Raw genomic sequence first — 19,801 nt, 5'->3', positions numbered from 1 at the left:
GCGTATCGGAATCAATTCATGCGACCACAATAGTATTAGTCATGTGGTATTGGTGTATGAGAGGTCTTTGAGGACTGGAGTTTTCTGATTATTGGGGAGCAAGAATGAGATTTTGTTTGGAGACTGGGGATTGATTTTTCCATTTCTTATACAATCTTTACTAGAGTAAATCATAGTTCATAATAATAATAATAATAAAAAAAATTAACATGAATATTAATGTAATCACTCTTTAATATAATCCTCCTGCGTGGTACGAATAATCTCCGCACCGAGCATGCATTTCCCGATTGGTAAACATGATTGGTAAATATATCTATCAATTTATGGATCTTTTTTTACAAAATATAAACGTATGGGATAAATTTTATATTTATATTTTTTAAAATCATGATTTCAAATCCCAAATCATGTCTTTTTGAATGATTTGAAATTTCATCTCATGAGATGAAATCAGAGATAAAATCACATGTTCAAACGCTGATTTCATCTCATGAGATGAAATCACATATCCAAACGCCTACTAAAGATGAAATCAAATATCCAAACGCCTACTAAATCTTTGCCAAGAAGCTTCTACTTGAGATGCAGCTGCCTTGTCAAACTGTGGGTTTAAGGGGTCAAGAGACCATAACTAAAATCTTGGTACATTGCTCGAATTTCAATAGTCTCACACTCATGGCCATTATTTCCCAGTTCAACGTCTTTACTTGTTAACTCTTTTAAAGGAGATTGTCATGGTCGTCAAGTTGAACAAAATTCAACTGACTCCCGACCCCAAACCAAACAAAACAAAAAGAAAAAGAAGAGAAGGGAAAAGGGTCTCTCCCCTAGTGAACCACAGAGTGATATTCTAAAGGTTAGCATTACCTCTGTGAGACCTATTATAACCTTTGCTCACACTCGATGAAATCCTGTAGACAATGTATATATTTTCAACTTGGATGCAGATAGAAAATGAAAAGAAGCTACCATACATTACGGTATGAGCAAAGAATTTGCGGGCATAATGCAGCAGAGAAAACATTGATACCTATGACTCCATAAAAGAAATAATCTGACTATAAAAGCCAGACATTATTTGGGTTGATCATGAAATACAGGCTTAATATAAAGTAGTTTGATTTCTGTAAACATGTTGCAGCCTCCTCCCAATTATCACCCATTTTGGTAATTCTACAGCAATAACAAAGCAGCCCTGGGTACCGTCCAAAACTAAGAAAAGCTAGAGTACAATAAGGCATCAGCCCGGAGAGATCCACAAATTTCCAAATGTCGGATGGCTTCTGTATTGCCTGCCATCACCTACTTTATAGAAACAACGAAGAAATAACGGGAAGACAGTTAGCACTAACACTACTGGCTACTCTCTCCTGGCCCAAGAACTGCAAATCACAACAAATTGAACAAATGGCAAATGAAGGAAAAGAGAGAGTTTTCTGATCCAAAGGTGATGAAAAGGCCACCTCCCAAAAAGCTGTTAGCAATATCCTTTTAACTATATGAGCCAGCTGGTTGCCCAACCAAATAAACACTGAATGACTGCAGTAAACTCTGCCTCTGGAATCTGCTACTGGCTTAAGGTAGTGCACTACAAACTCTATTTAAGGCAAATTCTTGTTGCCTTCCAAGTTTAGTGTGCCGGCAAGACTATCAGCTAGTTGACTTATTGTGTCAGCTGCAGTAGTCACTGCAGCACTACCAGGTGGAAGTGTTCGCTGTTTACTCTTCTTTCCAAGCAAGGACTTCTCCCTCTCATTGTAATAGGTGAAATCATCCAAGATAGAGGTATCCGCTTCATAGTTTTTGAAAATTTTCAACATTTCTATTCCCTCTGGCAATTTCACCTGAAATGATCAGAGTGACAAAACAATGTGAAGCAACTTCAACTGGTACCCACAAGCTATAGGACACATAAATCAAGCAAGAGTAAGGGCACAGGATTGTCAACTGGCACGGTTTTGAATATTAGCATACAGAGAAAAGAACAACAACAACAACCCAGTGAAATCCCACATCGTGGGGTCTGGGGAGGGTAGAGTGTACGCAGACTTTACTCCTACCAAGGTAGGACGGCTGTTTCCGAAAGACCAAAGAGAGAAATTTCTAGCAGTCATTGATCAATATGCAACCTATCCTGAAAAAATGTGTGATGATAAAGGCAAAAGATCTGGACTAGCTACATTCAAGATAAGCATTTTGCAGATTATTTGCAGCTCCAATAGGTAATACACATTCAGAGCTGGATGATAATCTTAGACATTAGAGAAGAAAGAACAGTATAGAAGATTAAAAGGAGTATAGTAGACGACATATACCTCTTGAGAATCTCGGCTGTGAGTCACTGGCTTGTTGTCATTATGTTCCAGAAGTATGTGGCGAAACTGACTGTTAGGAACGTCCTTAATGACATGCCATTTAACAGGAAATTGCCCACTCCATCGGTCCTGCTGCCAGTATTCCGCGTTGTTCTCAAAATCAATAGGTCCAACCATCTCAGCCACTCCACAAAATTGTCCACTAGCATTGACCTAGAGTTGTACCCAAAAATTAAAAGCTCAAAAGTTGAGCATGCCAATCATATAGAAGTACTCAATATTTGTTAGCATGCATTGATGTTCACTAATTTCTCAATGATAATGACACAGTGCTAACTGATAAAAAGAGATACAAATATAGAAAAATCAGCAGTGGAAAATGAAAAAAAAAAGAACTGAAAGAGAAATAGACGCCTTCTGAGAATTATGACAAAGGGTATCCTCTATAAGAACCGTTCTCCAGGAGAGTACTGCATTCTTTTAACTTACAAGGCAATATAAGAGAAGGAACATACCGAAAAAAAGAGAAAAACAGGAGAATTAGCATTCATCTCTTTTGCTTCACGATAAGCAGCATCAAGCTTTCTATTTCCCTGAGGAGTGCTAGCCCAGACACTATATTTGATACTTTTGTGAACATTATCTTCACTGAAGGACTTGATGACAAAGAATTTAGCATGCTCATAATCAGTGAGAAATTCGGGCCGATTGTACTGGTCAGGCTGCAAATTAGAGGTTAACTCAACTTCTTTATGAATAACAGATGACGAGCTATCCTCAACGGAAGCCTTGCTCTTTGGTTTCAATGCCCTTGGTCCTCGGTTTCGTTCACTTGCCATACCAAGTGATTCAGAGGAAATGTTGACAGAGTGTCGATCCCTTTCACGTCTTCCACTTCTGTCAGGAGTTATCCAATTTCGGTGACCAGGTTCCCACAAAGAACCGGAACCACTACCATAGTTCGCACCAGGATAAAAACCACCTTGGGAATAATGCCTGGCTGAGGAGGCTGGTGTAAATCCAAGACCTTGATGTGAAGCCTGGTTTTGAAAAAATAAGTAGAGAAGTCAATCAGAACAGAAGGAGCTACTGAATATAAACAACTAAGAGACAACAAGACGGGACATAAGATAATCAGTTCCCTGTCTATAGTTTCTTATTTGAGATGACAAAAGTCAGTTTTTTTTATTTTTTATCAAGTATAATTTTCATATAAATAGGGCAGAAGAAGAGCCCGTATGCAAGAAGTATACCAAAAAGTAGAGAACCTCACAGCAAGACATGGTTTTCTACAAAAGCCACCCAATCCTCTAAACCTATGGGAACCTCATGGATGCGCCAAAAAGAAATAAAAGCAAAGAGATTATTTCTCAAATAAACAAAAGTCAGCTGCTTTTCTGGGGTGGGATATATCTCAGCCCCATTAAAGTTAGGAGATATAATACAGCATTGACTAGATGTCATTTCCAAACTAGTGAATTGAGCGCCTAATGACCATTATCCAGATTTTGCAGTTATAATATGCACTATGTTCTTTAATTTTTTTGTTGAGGACAATATGCTGAATGTAAAGGGTAAGAAGGTGCATAAGAATAGATGGCTATAATTTCAAAACCAATCATTGTGGTTAACATTACTAAAGTAGAATCATTTAAAGGAGGGAGCGAAAACTAATGCTTCATAGTTCCACTGATCAAATATCTGCTCTGTACACTAAAATCAACACGGTTAGTTATGTAGTTAAGTTACTAGTATTATTTTTGAAAAAATAAGAAGTTACGGAAAAAAGGGACAACAAATATGACATCTACAAGGATAAATAAGATCTTATACAGTTTGATAAAGGGGCACCTAAATTAGTGTTGACATCTGTATAAACACCTTAAAATCCAAAGTAAGCAATTATATACAAGACTTTATTCACAAGCCCACCTCTTAAGCGATGGAACACATTAGGATCATTTTCTTGTTTTCTTATCGTACCACAAAATGGGAACAGTTAACACATTCAATGCTGTTAAAATAAGGTAATCCTTAATTATTTGAAATCTAGGATGAATTTCTTGGATAGGTATCTTCTAATATATAGTGTTGTACACGTGATTTTATAATTCAAATTATTTTACTGACAATTCACAGATGGTGTTGCTTACAAACTAAGGGATTTCCACTGAAACTCAAAAAATCAAACCATCTGTACAATATGGTATATTCTCGTTAGTCCCAAATTATAACCAAAACAAAGGAAGCTTTTAACTCTACACAAAGGCCCGTCAAAAGTCCTACTATTTCTCTCCCTCGAATATAATTGTCATACCCCTAAGGCCTAATGCTATCCCATCAGACACTACCAAACATGGTCTAAGAATTGGGTACTTATGAGACACAGACAATCCCGTATTTTCTATTACAAATGATAGAAACCTTCAAAAAGCACTAGTATTGGACATACACCAATATCCAATACTAATGCTGTTGAAAATAAAGGCTTGAATCTTGTGAATACAAACTTTTAACTAGCTATTCAATGAAACACCTATGAAGCCTTTGTGATTGTGGCACGAATAATTCGTCCAGATGAGTCCAGGCTACATTGCTAAATCATATTGTATTTCTTTTCATTAGTGAGAGGAAAGGTGGACATTGAAGAAGGAATGAAATACGTAAAACCAGATAAGTCATAATTGATCGTGTTTTACTTTTTACCTGACTGAAAAAAAGATACAATTGATCGAGTTTAACATTTTACCCGACCAAAAAAAGATACAATTGATCGAGTTTTAAGTTCTATCTCTAATGCATGAAAAGGTGCTTACCCTTAAGTTTTCTGATAAATTGAAAACTTAACCATTAATGAACGAGCTACATCAAAATAAGTACCACATAAATCTCTTACTACGCTATGCACTTAAACTGGGTTGTTTTGTTTATTAGGGTAGTATAACTTTTGATGTATGCAGTAGCATATAATCATATTATGAACATGATATTTGAGTTAATAAAACACTTATCATTAGAATAACTAACAGTTTTTGAGAATTAGTAACAGATTTTCCCAATTCATTTCTTCTCTTTCACTCAATTTTCCAGTGAAAAGGAAAATGATAACAAACCTGCATGGCATTTTGCTCATACGACCCAAGTATGCCACCTGGTTGTGGATATAGTCCTGCAGATGTCATTTGAGACATATATCTTCCAGAGTCCACAGGGTTAGGTCGATTAGGTAAAGATTGACCAGATCCAAATTCACCTTGGTAATTGTAGAAACCAATGTTGCTGCTTCCTGAAAGCTCGCCTCCACCAAACGATCCAACAGGCATGTAGTAACCTGATCCTGGCCCAAACTGTGTGCCATCAATTTCATGGCCAGTGCTTCCTGGTGCCACCAGATCAGACTGTGAAGCTGGAAGAGCTGATGTAACATGTGGCAAGCCAGGGGAAACAGGTGGTGCATAGTAAGATGGAGAAACTGGAATCTGGTGTGAGTATAGCTGACCATCGATCATAAAAGGAGAAAGAGGACTAGCAATGGGGGAGAACTGTCCAAATGCCATCTGAGCATCAAAGCCGTAACCGGGAGGGAAAAAGAGCGGATTTTCATTGTACATCGCCTGCAAAGGGTCAAGGAGAAATTAATATTTCACTGTTGGAATATAATGCTTCCACACACAAAACTGGAATCAAAACTTACTGGTGGAACCACGTGCAAGTTGTTCACATTGCCATCATTAGATTGTTCGACCCAACTCCCAGTGCCATTGTCGTAACCTGAGCCAGAAGGCAAATAAAGGACCATTGATCATAAGGATTTTGTGTACTCCCCATAACACCCATAGGAGGGGGACGACGTTTAACAAAGGAATTCCTAGAATTAAGGTCTAGAAGTACATTAACGATGGTGAATCCATTGGCAGAAGTACCATCTAAACTTGTCTTACACTTTACATATCACAATCATTGTGAACCATTAATCAAAACTTTAAGTACTGTAGAACTTTTATTTCTATTACCTTCACAATCAAATGAAGCTCAAAATTAGTAATCTGGTAAAGAAAGAGATGACCAGACATAGTCACTTCAAAAAAAGGCAACTGAGAAAAGAGGTTACATTACATTTATCCAATCACATTGCATTCAGATTTTAGTGGAACAAATTGAAATAAGTAGAGAGAGAGAGAAAGCAGACAGCTTGTCAACCATAAAAAGATCAATTCTATCAAAAGTTTAACCAAACAATGAAGACAAGGGAAACTTGTTCGGATTTCACAAAAGCATATTGCACGTATTAAGCTAGTATCCCCAAAAGCATTGGAGCTATTGTAAAAGTAACCACTTTTTAGTATATCAGACAAAGACCATTTGTAGTTTAAGAAAAAAAAAAAAGAGAAATGATTTACTAGGAACTTATTCTTTGGCATCTTGCTCTATCCATGTAAAACCAGGTGAACTGCAACATCAACTAAACATTAGCCAAAGGAACTAACCTCCATAATAAAGACCTTGGTCCTGAGGAGAATAGGAGTTGGGTGGATAAAAGGTGGATAGAGCTCCAGTTTCAGAGGTAACAGGGTGATCTTTAGCATTTCTTGAAGCCCCAGGGATGGCTGCATCCGGAGAAGCATTTGCAGAGACAACCCTTTCATCTTTCGGCGAAATAGGCTGATAATGGAATAAAACGAAAGTACCAACATAAAATGTCAATATGTTGGCAAAACTATACAAAAGATGAACTAAATAACATTGAAGACTACTAGTAGTATACCTGTTCTGCAGCATTTTGTGGCTCAGCAACTCTTTCACCTACACACACATAAACAAGCCTGTTATTTGTCAATACTAATGCAAACGTTGCAGTAATAACTCAATAATGTGTAGATTTTTTTATAAAAGCAGTGAAAACAAGGACATTAAAGGATCCTGCTAATTCTAACTTCATTTCTCTCACGGGTTTGATTTAAGACCAAAACGATTTTTTTTTTTTTTTACACACATCTTCTGTCCACTTCTCCCCCAGTAGGTCTTAAACAACCAAACTGTCCATCTGCCCCATTTCTAAATAGATGTTTTGGTAGATTTATTTATTTACTTGATAAGTAAAACAACAAAGATGAAGAATGGATTTCTCAAGGCCAAATCCAAATGTTAAATGCAGAGACCCTGCTACGTGAGGTAATAGGATATGAGATTGCCCCCTTCAGATGAAAAAGCAGGTTCCTTTCTCCCAAAAGGCCACAATAAAAGAGGAAAGCCTCAAACCCGCAAGGGGGGTTCACTTGGTTGAGCATGGGGCTTTCATAATGGAGGTCTCAGGTTCGAAACCCCCTGCCTACGACAGCAGGGGATTTGCCTTCTGGGTCGAGCTCGTCACACGGGGCTTGCCTAGTGCCGGTTATCTCTCCTGTGTGGTTTGCAAGCTATTACACAGGAGCTGGGTTTATCCTGTGCGCACCCGAAGGGTAGCAGCTGCGGGTTCCCATGTCATCAAAAAAAAAAAAAAAGAGGAAAGCCTCAAGGGGATGCTTTGTGAAAAGATTTGGAACTAATGCTCAAAATTTGGATCCTGCAATTGGAAATGACACTCCACTCTAAAGAAAACTTGAAAATAGACAACTTTTTCATAAATTTAATTTTCAAAAGTTGTTTTAAGCATAAAAATGAATCCCATATGCATTTCAATTAAGATAAACCCAAGGTGTTCAATAAGTAAAAACAAGGAGTAAGAACTTGTAATATCCCAAATATTTAAAGTGGACATAATAGTCTCTTGACTATGAGAAAGCAAAACAAAAAACTCCCTCCATTTCAATTTGTTTGTTTTAGTTTAACTTGGCACGAAGTTTAAAAAAATAAAGAAGACTTTTGAATCTTGTGATCTCAAACTAAGAGGTCTTAAATATGTCATGTAGGATGTAAAGAGTTACCGAATATAGAAAGTGTTATTCTTTTTTAAACCGACTAAAGTGGAAAGTAAGACAAACAAACTGAAACGAAGGGAGTAATAATTAATTCAGTTGAAAACTTAGTGGTCCAAGCCCATAACAAGAACAACATATCCAGCATAATCCCACAGGTGGGGTCCAAGCCCATAATATAAGGAATTAAAGTGTAAATGGCATTAGAAGACATCAGAAGGAAATAAAAAGGAAAGGAGCAAAGCAATAGCAAGCGCAGAAAGAGATTTTCAACCCAAATCATCAAGGTACTGATTCTGACCTTTTATTTGAGTTTATTACATGATCACGAGTAGATTTTATAGTGGAAATGTGAAAATTTGAGAAAGTCTTAGTCCTAGGGTTCTTCAACCCAAATCTTCATTTAAGGGGGCAAATGTTATAAAAAATTAATTTAGATTAGCATTTTGGAATCCTCTCACTGAGAAAAAATCATTGTTGGTCACGATCCGGGAACTCTGACCAGTTGATCAGAGTCGACATTTTGGGTCAACTTTTGACCATGAGTTAGGCACTTAGGCTTGTGTTAAAAATTTTAGAGTATGTTTATCTAAGGTTTTATTTACCATTCTAAACCTGTTTTGTGTAGTTTGAGGTGATCTGCAACCCTAGAGCAGAGTTATGGTTTGTTACAAAGTGTGCTTGAATTGAGAATTCAAGGTAAGTGAGATCTTTAGTTTTTCTCAAAGCTTGCTTTGACAATGCATTTTATCTGCCTTTGTACATGTGTCAGGATGAGCATGCGCTTGGCAGAATTGGTGGTCTTGACTTACCTTATTCAAAATGCTGAAATCATTTAATAAATGATCATGCCCCATAGCGTTGGGTATTATTTCTTCACCGCCATGATGTGCGTTGGGGCATTAAGTATGCTATCACAGACTCGTTGGGGTGTTTGGTTAATACCCTCAGACACCTTCTTCTTTATTGTGAGGTGGCTTCAGAAATCAGAAACATGTTTTTTTGTCTCTTTGGTCTCAATTGGACCAGACCCCTCTCAGTGAAGGATGCTTATGAGAGCTGGAGCCTATGAAGAGTTGACAGCCATCAAGAAGATCTGGATTATGACCCCTGCTTGTATTCTTAGTGTATCTGTATAGGTTAGTGATTAATTGCCACTTGCAGATAATTCAATGATTGTTTGGGCATTACCCAAGCACTTCTAAACTGTGATTATACTTGTTTTTTGATAATCTTTTTAATAATTTAATTAATGGGCCCGCTCCTCTACCCTTCTCCGCTTAAATACCAAACTTTTGTCTATAGCAGGGTTCGAACTCGTGACATGCACCTAACCCACACATCACGTGATTTTACTTGTTCAGATGTTGGAAGAGTACCAATGGGTACGTGTCATAAAAAAAAAGAGTACCAATGGGTACACTCATACAATTATCTGTATATAACAAATATGCAGTATGTACCTTGTGTGGGGTACAAATTCGGTTGACACAAACAAAGAAAAAAAGCAGATTCACTGATTCAGTGTAGAAAAAATTCACCAGTTAGGGTTCTTGCTCCTTTCTCAATTCTGGGATGAGATATTAGTTAGGAAAGCAATCACAATCATGTTGCATATCTAGTCATACTAAAAATGCACGTCATGATTTTTAAATGATAACAATTCCTCAGAAATCACCTCCAACAATTGATACCCGCACAAAAATTGCTTCAAAACAGCTTACTGTAACACAGGTCCTTGTAATTATTTTTTTGAGAAATAACACAAGTCCTCGTAATTATAGCCAACAAATAAAAGATACAACGGGAAAGAATCCAAATATCCCCTTTCGTGAAACCCTGAAAGAGCAACCGCAAAGCAACAAATCTCCCTAAGAAAGAGAATTATCCACGGTAAGCCAATGCCTAACGAGACCAAAAGAAAATTTTCCATTAATACAATCAGACAAACACCAGAGGGCAAGCTTTGGCTCAATATTAGAGTTACAACAACAACAACATCATAACCAGTGTACTCTACTATAAGGTGTTAAAAAAGCATCCTTGCGTAAACGCAAAGGCTGTGGCGTACGCAAGATTTTTGGTAATCAGTGTCGACATTTAAAGAAGAAACAGATGAACAAGTGGGAGAAAAAAATGAATAATTATTGCAACATTAAGGTTTTAAGTTTAGCTTGAAGAATCCAGTTCAAATCGAGTTCAAGTAATTAAATGTCTAAGACTTATGTTGGAATAACTTTAGGTTGACTGGTTTTATTGGATCCTTAGTAGGAGAGGTGTTCGGGTTCGATTCTCCTCAGAACCTGAATTTTTTTAGCAATACACTTACAAATTTTTTATTAAAAAAAAATAAAAATTGAATATTGCTGCGAAGGACTCAGTATTCTTCTTTTTTCAGAATATATATATATATATATATTACAATTTTCGACAAAACGGTGTCGGATGAAACCCCTTGACATAAGGTGTGTCCACCCCTGCGCAAGGGAAGGCTGCCTAAGATGCTCCCGCTCTAGCTCAGTCTTCTCTACGCTGCCCTAGCCTGGAAGCACTTTGTGCATAGGACTAGTCCTATTCGATCATTAAACAACAGCTAAATAAATCTCTAACAAGATAACATTACATACAAGGTCGGCATAAGTAGACTCCATCTAATACAGAACCTCTCTACCCTGCAAAGGTAGGGGTAAGGACTGCATACATCTTACCCTCCCCAGACCCCACTTGCGGGATTACACTAGGTATGTTGTTGTTGTCGTCTAATACAGAACCACGTGCTTGAGGTATATATGCATATATAGAAAAAATTAAACAAACTATACAAAAAAAACATCCATATATACTACGAGGTGCCCTTCCCTCACTTCCATTAAATCCTAGATCCACTACTGATGCACCATAAACCATGTAATTAATTACACACAAAGAAAAAGGGGTTAAAATCTGTATGAACCTGGAGATGAAACAGACGTGAATTGATCGATGCTCTGCTGATTCGTATCCTCCATCAAATTGAATCGAATTGAAAATCAAAATCAAATCTACTGAAAATAGTCTTAATCAATGCAAATCGAAAAAAGAATCAAATTGAGGATTGATTTTGAGAAGTGATATACGAAAACCCCAATCCAAATCCCCAATTCTCTTATTCGAATTGATGCTTCGCGGCAGGGTTTGGAAAACAATGACATAAAAAGGGTTTTAGGGTCCGTATCTGACTGTACATATATTTAGTTTATTTACTTCCAAACTGAGTGCCCAACCAGGAAGTTACCGTTTCAGTTTTTTACTTTTTCTACTTCCTCTTTTGCTTGTAAGTGAAGGTACCAACATTAAAATATTTACAATACTAGTTGTGTCAATATTTACAATGAATTTATATGACACACTTTCCTTTTCAATCTGTTTAAAAAAGAATGTCATTTTTCTATAATTAAAAATAACTTGACTTTAAAATTCTCCTTTTACTCTTAATGAAATGATTAATAGCCACACAAATGTTTAAGGTTTGTCTTAGAACAAATTTCAAAAGTCTTCTCTTTTTTCTTAAACTTTGTGACTAGTCAAATGGTGCCACATAAATTGGGATGGAGGGATAATAAATTTTCTCTTCTTTTCTTTGATCTATTGACACTTCTTTTAATCCTCAAACGTAACGAAATGTTCTCCTGTTATTTAAGTGATAATATTACTCACTTCATCCATTTTTACTTGTTATGTATTGGCATGGCACACCCCTTTTGGAGCCATAAATAGAATGATAATTTTTCTATGTCCCCCCTAATTATTATTAAATCATCTAATGATTGAAATAAATCGAACAATACTTTAAAGTTGTGCAACACTAACAATTCATTGAAGTTTCCAACCCATAATTAATAGTAAGAGTAAAACAGGTATGAAATGGTAAATTATCTCTTGGTTTTCCAAACTGAACAAGTAAAAATGGACATCTATTTTTAGCATATGGGACAAGTAAAAACTAATTGAGTGAGTATTTTATACAACTCTCAGAATTTTCAGGAAATCCTTCATAAAAATAACATGATATTTCTGACATTACAACATGCAAAGATTAATTTGCTATGTTAGACATATATTTAATTTAAGAACAGAAAATTCACTTTCACACTCTTAAGCGTCGTGTCCAATTAAATTAAGGTCTCATTTGTTTGCTCTTATTCTTTTTTGCACTTAATATAGATTGGAATCTTAATAATTCAAATTGCAGTCATTAAATGCATTTGTTTTTATAGTCAGAATCTTATTCATTCCGACTCAATCATCAAGTGGGTTTGTTTTGTTATTTTACAATTATTGAATGGATTTAAATAGATCTGAATAATTAAACTTATAACAAATGCTATCCATTCAAGGATTTCTACAAACATGACATTTCAATGTTTACCACCACCACCACCATTGGTCGCACACATTATCAATTACCACTAGGGGTGGAGCCAACATTGTGGTTACGGGTTCGGCAGAATCCAATAGCTTAAGCTCAAACCTTTTATTTGTGTTGAAATGTAACAACCCAACTCTTATAAGTTTTAACACCTCGTTAGGATTTGAGACTACTGGCAGCTGCATCGCGGTTGCCTGGCTTAGGTCGCGGTCGCGTAGAGCATCGAGGAGAACATGTGTCCGGCTATTGTTCATCTCAAATTCTCAAGTAATCTACTAAGACACTTTTTTTCTCATACAGATATAGTAGAATGGCTTGTCCTTATGCCGAGGATCTATCGGAACAACCTCTCTACCTCCCAAGGTTGGGTAAGGTATGCGTACACTACCCTCCCCAGATCCAACTTTGTGAGATTTCACTGGATATGTTGTTGTATAAATATAGTATACTTAGAGATGCCAAAAGAAAGTTTTACTTAATTCCTCTAACTTTTTCTCGGTGAGTTTTACTTAATTCCTCTAACTTTTTCTCGGTGACCATTTAAACCTTTATTCCTACTTCTATGGAGATCAATAATGTAAAATCTATACATGCATGAAATTATTTTGTATTTTTGCTCCATTTGTCTTTTCAACTTATTCTCTCTCCTCTCATCTTCTTTTTCTCTCTCCTCTCATCTTCTCTCTCCTCTCATCTCTCTCTCACCAACGGTAAGTGCAGCTCATCCCCCCACACCAAGCCACCCCAAACGGTCACCGGCGACCGGCGATGACGACCACCACCACTGGTAATAAGCTTCCGGCTGGCCAGATCTCTCTCTCTCTCTCTCTCCTCTGTTCTCTCTTTTCTTTCCTTCTTCCTTTTTTGTTTTTTTTTTCCTCTTTTCCTTTCTCTTCTACCCTGCGACTGGAAATCCTCCACCAGTAGGTTTCCGGCAGTTTCTGCACAGGTACTCGAGTTTTCCGGCAGTTCCTGACGGTGAACAGTGATTCCGGTCGGTGAACAGTGATTTCCGGCCAGTGAACAGTATTTTCCGGCAGAGAACAGCATTTCCGGCGGCAAACAGAGATTTCTCGGTGGTGAATAGGTTTTATTTACTTGGAGTTGGTACCTCCAATAGCCTATTTCCTGTCTTTTAGCCATAAATTTTGCCTGCTCCGCCTAATTAAATACCTATTTCACTGCTTATAGACTATTGCTAACTTGTGCTTTAGTATCAATCCTTCGTTTGTCTTAGATTAACCTTTCACTAGCGTATATTTGCTTTACTGGATTTGGTGGAGGGATGGTAGACTAGGGTCATGTTCTCGGTTGGGATCGGGGGCCAGGGTTGGGGGGGGGGGGCTAAGGGGGTTGAGGGACCTTCTAGGTTGAGAGTAGGGTCTTGGAATATTGGGACTTTATCGGGAAAGTCCATAGAGTTAGTTAAGATTCTTAAGAAGAGGAGGATTAATATAGCTTGCATCCAAGAGACTAAATGGGTAGGACCTAAAGCTAAGGAGGTGGACGGGTACAAACTTTGGTTCTCGGGCAAGTCGAGGTATAGGAATGGGGTAGGGATCTTAGTAGATGGTGAGCTTAGAGATCAGGTGGTAGAGGTTAGGAGGATCAATGACAGGATGATGGCGATTAAGTTAGTCGTTGGAGGGTTCACCTTGAACATTATTAGTGCCTACGCGCCACAAGTGGGTTTGGACGAGGAGGTAAAAAGGCGCTTTTAGGAGGACTTGGACAAAGTGGTGGTAAGTATACCGCCTACTGAGAAGTTATTCATAGGAGGAGATTTCAATGGGCACATTGGGTCTGTTTCGAGGGGTTATGACGAGATGCATGGAGGATTTGGCTTCGGGGACAGGAATGGTGGAGGAGTCTCACTCTTGGATTTCGCAAAAGCTTTTGGATTGGTGGTAGCCAACTCGAGTTTTCCGAAGGAGGAGGAGCACTTGGTAACCTTCCGTAGCTCGGTGGCTGCGACGCAAATAGACTTTTTGCTCCTTAGAAAAGATGATAAAGGCCTCTTTAAGGACTGCAAGGTCATACCGAGTGAGAATCTTACGACCCAACATAAGCTATTGGTGATGGATTTAGAGATAAGAAGGAAGAAGAAGAAGAAGAGGGTCGTGGATGACCGACCGAGGATTAGGTGGGGAGTTTGACTCTGTCTAGTGCCCTAGAGATGGGGGAGAAGTTGATGGTTATGGGAGCGTGGGATAGTAGGGGGATGCGAGCAGTATGTGGGATAGGACGGCCAGTTGCATTAGGGAAGCAGCTAGAGAGGTATTGGGGGCCTCACGAGGCCGCCGTGGTGGGCACCGAGGGGATTGGTGGTGGAATGGAGAAGTCCAAGGGAAGGTAGAAGCAAAGAAGCATGCATATGTGAAGTTGGTAGATAGCAAAGATGATGAAGAGAAGCGTACAAACAGGGAAAAGTATAAGATGGCGAGAAAGGAGGCGAAATTGGCAGTTTCGGCGGCTAAAACGGTAGCCTTTGAACGCCTTTATGCAGAACTAGAGGACAGAGGTGGGGATAAGAATCTATTTAAGCTCGCCAAGGCGAGAGAGGAAGGCACGCGACTTGGATCAAGTGAAGTGCATCAAGGACGAGGATGGCCAAGTGTTGGTACATGAATCTCGCATTAGACAGAGATGACAGTCATACTTTCATGAACTCTTGAACAAAGGAGGGGATAGAGACATTGTGTTGGGAGACTTGGAGCACTCGGATAGGCATCGCGACTTTGGATATTGTAGGAGTATAAAGGTTGAGGAGGTTAAGGGAGCTGTTCGTAGGATGCGCAAGGGAAGAGCGACCGGACCTGACGAGATTCCTGGGGAATTTTGGAAGAATGCAGGCAGGGTAGGCTTGGAGTAGCTGACTGGGTTGTTTAATGTCATTTTCAAGACAGCGAAGATGCCGGAAGAATGGAGGTGGAGTACAATGATTCCCGTGTACAAGAACAAGGGCGACATTCAAAGCTGCAACAACTATAGAGGTATCAAGCTGCTAAGTCACACTATGAAAGTGTGGGAAAGGGTGGTGGAAATGAGGGTGAGGAGAGGTGTGTCTATTTCAGAGAACCAGTTTGGATTCATGCCGGGGTGCTCGACTACAGAAGCCATTCATATTGTAAGGAGATTGGTGGAGCAGTATAGGGAGCGGAAAAGGGACTTGCACATGGTATTCATTGACCTAGAAAAGGCCTACGACAAAGTGCCAAGAGAGGTCCTATGGAGATGCCTGGAGGCTAAAGGTGTACCTGTGGCGTACATTAGAGCGATAAAGGACATGTCTGATGGAGCTAAGACCAAGGTAAAGACGGTAGGAGGAGACTCGGAGCACTTCCCTGTTATGATGGGGTTGCATCAGGGATCAACTCTTAGCCCGTTTCTATTCGCCCTGGTGATGGATGAATTGACGCGACAAATATAAGGTGAGGTGCCTTGGTGTATGTTGTTCGCGGATGACATAGTCCTAATTGACGAGACTCGCAACGGAGTTAACGATAAGCTGGAGGGCTGGAGACAGACGTTGAAGTCTAAAGTATTTAAATTGAGTAGGACCAAGACAGAATACTTGAAGTACAGGTTCAGTGGCCTACCGCGTGAGGCTGACGGGGAAGTGAGGCTTGGTACCCAGGCCATTCAAAAGAAAGGAAGTTTCAAGTATCTTGGGTTTATTATACAGGGAGATGGGGATATCGACGACGATGTTTCACATCGTATTGGTGCAGGGTGGATGAAATGGAGGCTCGCCTCTGGAGTGCTGTGTGATAAGAAAGTGCCACCAAAACTTAAAGGCAAGTTCTACAAAGTGGTGGTTAGACCGACTGTATTGTACGGGGCGGAGTGTTGGCCAGTCAAGAAATTTCACGTTCAGAAGATGAAAGTCGCGGAAATGCGAATGCTGCAGTGGATATGTGGGCACACTAGGAGGGATAGAATTAGGAATGAAGATATCCGAGACAAGGTGGGAGTGGCATCGGTGGAGGACAAGATGCGGGAAGCGAGGCTGAGATGGTTTGGGCATATGAAGAGGAGAGGCACAGATGCTCCAGTGCGGAGGTGTGGGAGGTTGGCTATGGACCTTTCAATAGAGGCAAAGGGAGGCTGAAGAAGTATTGGGGAGAGGTGATTAGACAGGATATGACACAGTTTCAGCTCACTGAGGACATGACCTTAGATAGGAGGTTGTGGAGGACTCAGATTAGGATAGAAGGCTAGGTGACTTATCCTTTCACCAGAGTAGTTGTAGTTTTGCTCATTTGTTTATTACCATTTGATTTCTGCATTTGATTGCTGCTTATATTTGTTGGGCCGTTGCACTTTGGTTATCTTATTTATCTATAGTAGTTAATGCTCCTTTCTTTCCGGACTGTTCTACCATGACTTTCTCGCTTTTGTTACTCCTTGTTTTCATATTGTTTTCGATATGCTTGGTCCTATTTGACCTTTTGTCTTGTTTTCCTCTCTTGTTCTCCTCTCTTGAGCCGAGGGTCATTCGGAAACAGCCGTCCTACCTTTCAAGGTGGGGGTTAGGTCTGCGTACACTCTACCGTCCCCAGACCCCACATGGTGGGATTATACTGGGCTTGTTGTTGGAGATGCCAAAAGAGCTAGTTTGTTTGTGATTAAGAAGAATTGCCGATCGCTTGTGCCTAAGGGGCCCAACCTTGTTCTGGAAACTTCAAATAAAGCTAATGCCAACTTTCAGTTAACTGGAGAGAAGTAGCTAGACAACAATGAATTGTCATGGTGCCAAATATCTAAGCCTAGAAAACGTACAAAATAACCTGCTAAGTGGCACAAGAGATTTCATGTACTTGAAGTATCACGTGTTTACTTCATGCTTTGTGCTTTTTGCCCTAATTTTTACAACAACAACAACATATCTAGTATATTCCCATAGTGGGGTCTGGGGAGGATGGGTGTACGCAGACCTTTCCCCTACCTTCGTTTTTCAAAACAGCTTTGAAAGAAATTATGAAGAAAAAAGTACTGACAGTAAAATAACCAAAGTAAAGAAACAACAGTAGTAATAAAATTGAAGAATAGGATAATGCTAGCATGAAAATAATAATACAGGTAAGGGAACAGATAGGTGCTCCAGAAAAAGAATGCACCAAACTATTTAAAACTCTTGGCATGAGTTGCCTACAATAGTACAATCATATCATGCAGATCCATCATCAAACAACAACCAAATAAATCTCTAACAAGATAACATTACATACAAGGTCGGCATAAGTAAGACTCCATCCAATACAAAACCTCGTACTCGAGCAATATATACGCCTACGTAGAAAAAATATCCATATATACTACTCCCTCTGTCCTAATTTATGTGATACAGTTTGAATTTTGAGAGTCAAACTTCTTTATTTTGACCTTGTACAATCTTTAAGTTTTTCAAAAAATAATTTACATACTTAGAAACTAGCAACTACATAAAAAGTAGTAGTAAGTCCCGACAATTAACAATTTAAAATAGTTAAAGGGCATGCACAAATAGATCGCGGTCAAAGATTCTCTTGGTTGACTCTCGAAAACAAAAAGTACCCCATAAATTAGGACAGTCGGAGTAGAAAAAATTCAACGAATTATACAAAAACTCTCTAACCCGCAAAGGTAGGTGTAAGGTCTGCGTACATCTTACCCTCCCCAGACCCCACTTGCACTGGGTATGTTGTTGTTGTCTAATACAAAACCTCGTACTCGAGCTATATAGGGAAAATTCAACGAACTACAGGGAAAAAAAAGACATCCATATATACAACAAGATGCCCTTCTTCTCACTTGTTTAAATCCTAGATCCATTCTTGATGCACATAATACACGTATGTAATTACGCAAAAAAATAAGGGTTAATTTATGTAACGAACCTGAAGATGAAACAGAAGTAAATCGATTGATGCTCTGTTGATTCGAATCCTCCATCAAATAAAACTGAATTGAATAGTGTTTAATAAATGCAAATTGAAAGAAGAATCGAATTGAGATAGGAAACCCCAAATCAATATCCCCAATTCTCTCTTATTATATTATTATTGGAATAGAATAGAATAGAAGAAAGAAACAAAAAGAGAAAAGGGGAAATTATTGCTTCGCGGGAGGGTTTGAATAAAATTTTTAGACATTAAAAGGGGTTTTAGGGGTCCCTATTCTCTATTTACTTCCAACCAGGCAGGAAGTTACCGTTTCAGTTGTTTTCACTTTTTCCACTTCCTCTTTCTTCTAAGTGAAGGGACCAACATTAAAATACTTACACTAATACAGTTTCTTCTCTCTTCTTTGATTGATTGATTTGTATAAAAACGGAACTTACGCAAACGTGCCAAACATTTAGACTGTACTTACGAAATGTACTTATAGTTTTAAAAAATTACAAAATGTAGCTACTATTTTTACGAAACGTAGCTATTAGCGTTGATACAATAATGGTGATATAACTCTTTCACGCGATTTCAGTAGATACAGTATGCACTGATACAATTCTTCTGCCAGATACAACAACTGTAGCTACGTTTCGTAATTACTCTCTAAACTATAACTATTTATGATATTTTCTCTATATAAAACACCTGTTTTAATCCTGAAACATTACCAAATGTTCTCTTACTAGTTCGATAATAGGGAATATGATAAAAAAAATACCCCTGAACTATTCAAAATAGATCAACTTTACCATCTGTTATGTTTTCAGTATAAATGTCTTCACCATTATGTATATAGCCATCACCATCTAACCCTACTTCATCTAACCTTACTTTGCCTACAGTTTCAAATTTTGCCAATCTTTTCGAACCTACAGCAACAATTTTTAAATAACCAATCGCACCAAAACCAGTTACATACATAAACGGAGAGCCACATGTTGCTTGGAAATCATCAGAAATTAAGCAATTGATAATACAGGAGGAATTACAATATGCAATACTGGGCAAGTTCTCATATGACATCATAGATATTAAGGAGTTCAGAACTGCTATTCCGGAGCAGTGTTCAATCAAAGGACAACGTAGAATAGGACTAATTGAAGATAGACATATTTTGATTAGGCTTTCCCTATTTGAAGACTATGTCAAAGTAATGTCTACTCCTGCATATTACATCAAAGTTCATTCTAGATACTGCCAAATAAGGCCCTTGATATGGAACCCATA

General features: G+C 38.5%; 1 protein-coding gene across 1 annotated transcript; it reads right to left on the bottom strand.

The window, feature by feature from the left end:
• Positions 1-1,012: 1,012 nt before the first annotated feature.
• LOC132640883 (YTH domain-containing protein ECT1-like) lies at positions 1,013-11,465 on the bottom strand. The gene is made up of 8 exons (XM_060357681.1): positions 11,187-11,465; positions 7,084-7,121; positions 6,806-6,980; positions 6,013-6,089; positions 5,432-5,932; positions 2,834-3,358; positions 2,319-2,531; positions 1,013-1,847 (listed from the first exon to the last, which is right to left on the bottom strand). The coding sequence occupies exons 1-8, from the start codon at positions 11,239-11,241 to the stop codon at positions 1,605-1,607; spliced, it is 1,827 nt and encodes a 608-aa protein (XP_060213664.1). The 5' UTR covers positions 11,242-11,465; the 3' UTR covers positions 1,013-1,604.
• Positions 11,466-19,801: the final 8,336 nt, after the last annotated feature.

Source organism: Lycium barbarum, chromosome 5, assembly GCF_019175385.1.
Source record: "Lycium barbarum isolate Lr01 chromosome 5, ASM1917538v2, whole genome shotgun sequence".
NCBI lineage: Eukaryota > Viridiplantae > Streptophyta > Magnoliopsida > Solanales > Solanaceae > Lycium > Lycium barbarum.
Note: the sequence above shows the minus strand (reverse complement) of the source record. Positions and strands in the feature narration are given on the sequence as shown.

Coding starts and splice junctions, on each gene's coding strand:
- LOC132640883 (XM_060357681.1), bottom strand. CDS start 11,241: ATGGAGGATACGAATCAGCAGAGCATCGATCAATTCACGTCTGTTTCA. Junction 7,122..11,186: donor CACGTCTGTTTCATCTCCAG/GTTCATACAGAT, acceptor ATGTGTGTGTAG/GTGAAAGAGTTGCTGAGCCA. Junction 2,532..2,833: donor CTGTTTTTCTCTTTTTTTCG/GTATGTTCCTTC, acceptor GTACAACTCTAG/GTCAATGCTAGTGGACAATT.